The sequence below is a fragment of the Arachis ipaensis genome, chromosome B09, assembly GCF_000816755.2.
Source record: "Arachis ipaensis cultivar K30076 chromosome B09, Araip1.1, whole genome shotgun sequence".
Lineage (NCBI taxonomy): Eukaryota > Viridiplantae > Streptophyta > Magnoliopsida > Fabales > Fabaceae > Arachis > Arachis ipaensis.
The window spans coordinates 146,679,026-146,687,178 of NC_029793.2; the positions used below are offsets into that span (position 1 = coordinate 146,679,026).

General features: G+C 37.2%; 2 protein-coding genes across 2 annotated transcripts; both read left to right on the plus strand.

The window, feature by feature from the left end:
- On the plus strand, positions 776 to 3,599 carry LOC107616095 (protein FAR1-RELATED SEQUENCE 5-like). Its single transcript, XM_021112108.1, has 5 exons — positions 776 to 898; positions 1,357 to 1,422; positions 1,819 to 1,884; positions 2,631 to 2,675; positions 2,796 to 3,599. The coding sequence occupies exons 1-5, from the start codon at positions 776 to 778 to the stop codon at positions 3,597 to 3,599; spliced, it is 1,104 nt and encodes a 367-aa protein (XP_020967767.1).
- On the plus strand, positions 4,295 to 5,544 carry LOC110266477 (protein FAR1-RELATED SEQUENCE 5-like). Its single transcript, XM_021111286.1, has 2 exons — positions 4,295 to 5,245; positions 5,353 to 5,544. The coding sequence occupies exons 1-2, from the start codon at positions 4,304 to 4,306 to the stop codon at positions 5,464 to 5,466; spliced, it is 1,056 nt and encodes a 351-aa protein (XP_020966945.1). The 5' UTR covers positions 4,295 to 4,303; the 3' UTR covers positions 5,467 to 5,544.

Sequence of the window (8,153 nt, forward strand, 5' to 3'; positions counted from 1 at the left end):
TATATGTATCTCATCTTGATTAGTTCTCTTACTTGATACTTATTAATTAGTTGTAGGTAGGTATGGTCTAGCGACATATCGCTCGATCAAAAAACAAGTATTAGGCTCCTCATCAACAGAAGCATCCTTAATGTATTCACTACCCTTAAAAAACAAGCATATATATTTGTTGAGCCATCAATCAAACACTACTTTATGTCTCTCTTTATGGACTCGAATAACGTAGTTATTTTGGTATGGAAAAGTATACGTTACCAAGAGAGAGTCTGCCAACTATTACCAACACAAATTAAAAAAAATTAAAATAAATTTAAATGGCTAAATTAGGTTTAATGTGGGGTCCATGAAAAACATTTTGAAAAAGTAAGGAAATGGTAAACGTGGATCAGGTTAATCTCAAACCAGAGAAACTCAATATCCCAACCCTTTCACACAATCTCTTTTCTAAGAAACCATCGCCGAACGTCTCTCGTACAATTGGCCAAATTTTTCAGTCACCGGGACGCCGCCGTGCCCAATCCGCCAGTGTCCGTCTCTCTTCCCGATTCCAATTAGATACACCAACAGCCTCGTGGAAGATAGATGCGACGTGCGTGCATGGTGGTTTCGTGAAATCGTTGTGCCGTGAACTATACCAGGTAATATCTCCATCCTGATTTTAGTAACATCAATAAGAATCTGCAATAGCCTTTCTATTTGCGACACAGACCCTTCCTGGAGCACCGATTTCCGGTGTATGTGTCTGTGTTGAAGACGAGTGCATCACAATATGTCCATGGATACACCAATTTTTGAAGAAGCATTGTCCGGCAGTGCGTATGACGTGAGGGAGAATTCTATTTTCACCGACGTTAATGTTCCGTGTTTGAGTGAAGATGACACACCACATGTAGATCAGGTAATTCTTCTTTTAGTGGCGTCTTGGCTTAGGCCTTCCAGCAACCTTTTTTTAATGTTTTACATCATGAGTTATTAACAGGGATTCAGATGTGTCTTGTTTATTTTTTCTATTTTTTTTTTTCTCTACTTAATTTGCTTAATGCGACTTTTTTATAGTGACTTAATGTGTCTTGTAGTGAGTTTTCTTGTGATATACATAGCAATAAATTCAGTTGAGAATGACAATATATTTTGAGCAATGCATTGAGATCCATGTGTTTTTTATCAGATATTTGCATTTTTAGGAATGCTTAAATGAGCTTTATATTAGGAAATTGAATTTGTATTTTTTTGCTCTATAATTTTTATTTGGGAGTACAACAACTTATCCTTGCATGTGTCTTGTTCATTTTAGATCATTCACTCATATTTTTTTTTTTTCAGTTTAAGTTGCTTAATGTGTGTTGTTCATGATAGGTTAATGTGTCTTTTGGTAAATTTTCATGTGATACATTGAGCCATATATTTAAGATGAGAATGAGTGTATATTTTAAGCATACAGAGTCTTTCTTGTTTATTTTTAGCAGTACTCTGTGATTTTTGTTTTCAACTTAATTTGCTTAATGTGACTTTTTCATAGAAACTTAATGTGTCTTGTAGTGAATTTTCTTGTGATACAAATGGCAATAAATTCAGTTGAGAATGACAATCTATTTTCAGCAATGCATTTAGATCCATGTGTTTTTTACTAGATATTTGCGGTTTTAGGAATGGTTAAATGAGCTTTATATCAGCAAATTGAATTTGTATTTTTTGGCTCTATAATTTTTATTTGGGAGTACACCAACTTATCCTTGCATGTGTCTTGTTCATTTTAATATCATTCACTCCTATTTTTTTTCTCAGTTTAATTTGCTTAATGTGTGTTGTTCATGGTAGGTTAATGTATCTTTTGGTGAATTTTCTTGTGATACATCAAGCCACATAGTTAAGTTGAGAATGAGTGTATATTTTAAGCGTACATAGTATTTCTTGTTTATTTTTACCAATACTCTGTGTATTTTTTTTCAACTTAATTTGCTTAATGTGACTTTTTCATATTGATTGAATGTGTCTTGTACTGAGTTTTTTTATGATAAACATAGTAATAAATTCAGTTGAGAATGACTATATATTTTGAGCAATGCATTGAGATCGATGTGTTTTTTATTAGATATTTGCTGTTTCAGAAATGGTTAAATGAGCTTTATATTAACAAATTAAATTTGTATTTTTTTGGCTCTATATTTTTAATTTGGGAGTACACCAGCTAATCCTTAGATATGTCTTGTTCATTTAAGTATCATTCACTCATATTTTTTTTCTCAGTTTAATTTGCTTAATGTGTGTTGTTTATGGTAGGTTAATATATTTATTACAAGAAAAACATAGTAATTTTTTAAAAAGTAAAAATTCGATTTGTCCATTAGTAGGTATTATCAAAAGTTAGCAGGGATACACTTTATTGCATGAATTGTGTTTTATTATTTCTTAGTTTAGCATGTGGAGATGATGTTTCCAGCTATGAGTATTTTTTTTTTAATTTTTTTAATTTTTTTTATGGTTTTGATTATCAATAGTACTTTTTTATACCAGTTTAGTTTGGGTTGTCACTTAGTAGGTATTTTCTGTTTGTTGGGAAAGTATTTTATTAGTGTTGAATGGTCGATATGTTTCTTGTTTGGTGATATGTCCTCGTTTATCGATTTTAGGGGAAAGAATCTGAAGACGCTATTCAGAAAAAGGATGATGCTACGGTAAGCAATAACGACGTGTGAAATATATTTTATTCTTCTCGCAAAACTAGTGACATATTGGAAATTGTTTAGATTGATGTGGTTTGTGTTGAGTGATGCGTTTTCTGAATGGATTTGCAGGTCCCGGATCACACTGGAATTCCAATGGAGGAAATCCCGTACGTAGGATTGAGATTTAATTCGTTACAGCGGGCACAAGAGTTCTATTCTAATTATGCGAAGAAAGTTGGGTTTGTGACGAGGATTAGGAATACAAACTTTGACAAGACCAGGAAAGAAATAAAGGTACCTATTAATCAATCGATACACTGTAGTCGTGAAGGTTATCGGGAATCTCGAGTGAAGGCAGCAATGCGGGTAAAGAGAATAACAACAGCTGGGTGCAAAGCAAGGATGTATGTGATGCTTGATAGGCATAATGATAATTGGCTGGTGACCAAATTAGAATTGAAGCACACCCACGCGTGTTCTGCCGAGCAAGCTGTGCATTATAGTGAGTACAGGGAACTGACCATGCATGCCATGTGTGTGATTCAGAACAACGATGAGGCTGGCATACGGCCTAACAAGACTTATCTCGCACTGGCAAATGAGGTTGGTGGGTCATCAAAGTTGGGTTACTCAGAAAAGGATGTTAGGAACTATATAACGAGGAATTTGCGCTGTGCTGATGTAAACGAAGATGTGAAGGAAATGATTAGATATTTCATGCGAATGAGAGATATAAACCCGAATTTCTTCTATGCAGTTGATGTGGACGAAACTAACAAGTTTAAGAGTGCGATATGGGTAGATGCAAGATGCAGGGCATCGTATGAATATTTTGGAGATGTGGTATCGTTTGATACAACGTACAGAAGGAACAAGTATGTTTGTGTTTTTGTCTCCATTATAAGGGTTTACATTTTTCCAACAATATTGTGATTTAGTAATTTTTGGCTAACTTTCTTGCAGGCATGGACTTCCGTTTGCATCTTTCGTTGGTGTCAATCATCACGGCAAGTCCACACTACTCGGATGTGCTTTGTTGGGTAATGAGGAAATTCCTAGCTTTGAATGGGTCTTTAAAAACTGGTTAAATTGCATGGGAAATCCCCCACAGGCCATCATCACGGACCAGTGCAAATCCATATTTGGCGCAATTAAGAATGTCTTCCCAAATACTAGACACCGATGGTGTATATGGCACATAATGAAGAAGATACCACATAAGCTCGGAGGATATGCTAAATACAGGAAAATAGATGATAAAATGCATGGCACTGTTTGGAATACCCGTTCTGAAGCGTCTTTTGAGAAAGATTGGTGTGCATTCGTTAATGAGTTTAACCTACAAAAAAATAAATGGCTATCAGGTTTGTGCTTTATAGTGCTCTTGTATTATTTTTGGATGGTGGGTATGTTTGGAAGGTTCGGTTTTTACTTTACTCGATTTCAGCCACCGTTGTCATCGGATGATGGGTAACCTATTTGGATACTTTTACGAAAAATTTTTATTTGAGACGTCGATGTATAGTTAGTTCACTAAGTCTTTAGTGGTGTACTGTGATGTAGCTATTTATTCATGATGATGATTCCCGATTTGATATCTATGTTTTGGTTTTGTAGGCCTTTACGAAGATCGGAGAATGTGGGTTCCAATATATTTCCAAGGTGAATTTTGGGCTGGTATGAGAAGTACCCAACGGAGTGAGAGTATGCACGCCTTTTTCGGTGGTTACCTGCATTGTAAAAGTGGACTGGTTCAGTTCGTGCATGAGTATGATAATGTGCTTGGGAACAAAGAGCAAAAAGAACTGGAGGATGATGCTGCAGACTCTAAAGGAGTTGTTCCATGTTCATCGAGCTCTACAATTGAAAGACAATTTCAGCGTGAGTACACAACCTCTAAGTTTAGAGAAGTCCAACATGAATTCAGTAAAAGAGGGGATTGTATAGTTCGTGGGGTCACTCAAGAGGGTGATTTGTTTCGGGTGACCGTCAACGAGCAATACCTATTGTATGGGGAGCCCAGATCTTGGAAGTACAGTGTTGAGTTTGACCCCAAGACACACAAGATTCGGTGCGAATGCAACATGTTTGGCTCAAGATGTATTATTTGTTGCCACTGTCTTGCTGTGTTGTTTTATTATGGAGTAGACACAGTACCATCTTGCTATGTTATCCATCGATGGAGCAAGAATGTACAGCGAAAACACACCTTCATCAAGAGCAGCCATGATGAGAAGCGATCAGACGAAAGCCACAACTTATTTAGACGACTGTGTTCACACTTCTACAATGTAGCACAAGATTTTTTGACATGTGAAGAAGAAGCGGCCATGCTACATTCGGGTCTTGATCAGTTAAGGTCAAAGTTGCTTGACTGTCGTGTGAACTTGCTGTCCGGGCGTGTTCCAAGTTCACAAAATAGCACGGTCACACAGGGTGGCCCCCATCTTGGTGAATCTGACATCCAAGGTCCTTCAAAGGTTTCAACGAAGGGTCGGCCGAGAATGAAGAGGCTTGGATCTGAACTCGACGCCTCAATCAAGAACTCTATGCGAAGAAAGAAGAAGAATCCACCGCTGGTAAGCGTTTCCTTTTTCCATTGTTTCAAACCACTTGATAACCTGACTAAATGGATAAAGTTGTTAGTGTTATTCACTCTTTGTCTATGCATGTTTGTTATCTTTAGGATGTTCATGAAGCATTGAATCAAGATGTAGCGGGTTGTTCTGCTAGGAGAGCGAATGAATCACAGGAACATGGCGGGTTCCTGTCGTTGTTAAACTCATTTCGGCCTACTTAAAAGATTTTGTATTATAGATTTGTATGGAGATATCCTTTTATTAAGAGTAACCTTTTTACTCTAATCATTGCCAATTTATTCAGGTTTTTAAATAAATAAACATCATTAACAACGATATATCATTATTTATTGAGTTTATGTTCATTGATTAATATTGTTAACTCCTGATAAGTTTGTTAACTTTAAAATTTGCTAAGCATTGAAGGTTATGTAAAATTGATTAACAAACACGTAAGACACATCTCGTGAAAGACACATCCATATGGGTATACCTAAGTTAGAGTCATAATCGCAGAAGACACATCTAGCAGAATACACTAAAGATTGAAGGTTATGTAAAATTGATTAACAAACACGTAAGACACATCTCGTGAAAGACACATCCATATGGGTATACCTAAGTTAGAGTCATAATCGCAGAAGACACATCTAGCAGAATACACTAAAGACACATTCGTAAAAGACACATCTCGTAAAAGACACATATCGTAGAAGACACATCCCGATGGAGACATTTCCTAGAAAGTCACAACTAGAAGACACTTCCTGGAACAAGACACATCCCTATGAAGACACATTCGTAAAAGACACATCTCGTAGACGAATCATCCCTATGAAGACACCTCGTAAAAAGTCACTGCTAGAGGACACTTTTTGAAAAAGACACATCTATATCTAGCCACCAGCAACATGTCACAGCAGAAAACACCTCTCCCAGAAAAGACACATCTGAATTTAAACAACATCCGAACCAAAACATTGGTAAAAAACACATGTATTGGGTGACAGACCTATGGAAAGCCACCTGTAAGAATCCACAGCTAAAACAGACACATAAATTAGAATTTACACCTCCACCAAAACAGAGTTCTGTTTTCAGTCACCTGCGTGCAAAATATGAGTATAGTGTGCACAAAATTATCCCAAACCAACCAAGGTGCAAAAGACAAAATCCATATAAACATGAAATGCATTATCGTTGAATTAACCAACAAAGTTTGTCAAGGTCTATAGTGCAACTACCTATAAACAACCTAACAATCCAAAATAAATAGTCCCATTGTGTAGGAAAAGTAATTTGTCTAGTTCCAACAAAATATAGCATAGGATGTGAGGATATTCCCTCCACATGTAAACAAGGAGTTATCTGGAGCCTTCAACTACCCATATGTTAGATCCTTTTGGTGGACTTTTTCTTCGGCTTTCCTCCAACCCGCCGAAGTATGCTCTTCGTATTAGGAGCTGTGAATGGAGTTCTAACCTCCATACGTTTGTTCCTTGGTTGGTTGCGGCGCACAGGTGGTAGAGCACGGCTGTCAAGGGCATTCAAGGCAGCTCCAATGGATATATTCTTGTGACATAGGATGATATCCAATATTATTTCCAGCCTATATAACTTGACGACGTCTTGCATATAAAAATCAATGTTAAAGAAATGCTTATCGGTACAGACATTGACATTTGAATACAAAATATGGTAATAAGGTATATAGGTTAGCGAGCTCACATATTCCCAGTCATTTAGTTTCTTGTCTTCGGTCCAGTACTCCATGTATTTTATTGTATAGACACCACAGTCAAATCTAAGCGAACGGAAAAAATGTAATTTTATTAGTGGAACAACCCAATGTAACTAAACAATTAATACATTGCGAGTTCTTGGAGGGAAGAGTCACCCATTTGGCTGAATTGGCACAGAGGCATAAGTGCAAGGCAGGCCTTTTTGTGTGGGCCTATAAGTTGGGATGGCCACCTGTGCAATGTCTTCAATGATCCTCGCCTAAGACACAAATTACTAAACTTAAACGGAATACTAGAAGAACGGTTAAATAGAGCTTAATAGGGATGAGCTGGTGAGGTACCGCATATGAATCTAGCCTGCTCCGTGCTGTATCAGGTTTACTGTATATGCTATCCAGTACAAACAGCCTTTTCCCGGATACATCAAATGCATACACCCACCAGTGACGGGTGATACATACAGGAAAAAACCACTGCACAACCAACCATTGTAACTAGGTATATTACTTGCATTTACAAAGGAAAACAAATATCTTTTGTGATAATGCAACGATTATAGTAAGTTATTGCTCTGCAAACATACGTACCCAATTTCTATTTGAAGCGATTTCCTTGTCGAAATAACTAGTATCAGCACCAAAGTTTTGACCCAATCCGACATACGTTGGATTCGGTCCATCATGATAGTTTTCCAGATTCTTTGGGACCAAAACCATTTCCTGCACAAGTACAAATTATCAAAAGTTCATAAACTGTACTGTAAATAAATGATTAATATTGACGTTTCCTTACCAGAATCCCCAGACACACACAATAAAAGTCACGCGTGATTCTTTTGAGACCTGAATCATTGAATGCGCAACACATCCAGTATACAACCTACATAACCGATTTGTAAACTCATCAATGTCGACAACGCGTGAGCAACAAACAAACTGCAGAAACATTATTTTTCGTTACATACCTTGTTATTCAGCCATGCACGTGGTCTCAGTGTGCACACATCCTTCCTTGATAGCACTAGGTGTGGTCTACCCTCATATGACACCAAAATTTCGTGGCTATCAAGAGAAGTGTTCACAGCCCATCCTCTAATTCTTTGTTCTTCCCGCTCGGTGATTTTCCGACCCCGAAGTAATGGATGAATAGGTCGGGGAGGAGAGGGT

Bases quoted from the DNA above. Each gene is read 5' to 3' on its own strand.
- LOC107616095 (XM_021112108.1), top strand. From the start codon at position 776: ATGGATACACCAATTTTTGAAGAAGCATTGTCCGGCAGTGCGTATGAC. The intron at 1,423-1,818 runs GTATATTTTAAG...TGTTCATGGTAG, and splicing joins TATTTAAGATGAGAATGAGT to GTTAATGTATCTTTTGGTGA. The intron at 1,885-2,630 runs GTATATTTTAAG...TATCGATTTTAG, and splicing joins TAGTTAAGTTGAGAATGAGT to GGGAAAGAATCTGAAGACGC.
- LOC110266477 (XM_021111286.1), top strand. From the start codon at position 4,304: ATGTGGGTTCCAATATATTTCCAAGGTGAATTTTGGGCTGGTATGAGA. The intron at 5,246-5,352 runs GTAAGCGTTTCC...TGTTATCTTTAG, and splicing joins AGAAGAAGAATCCACCGCTG to GATGTTCATGAAGCATTGAA.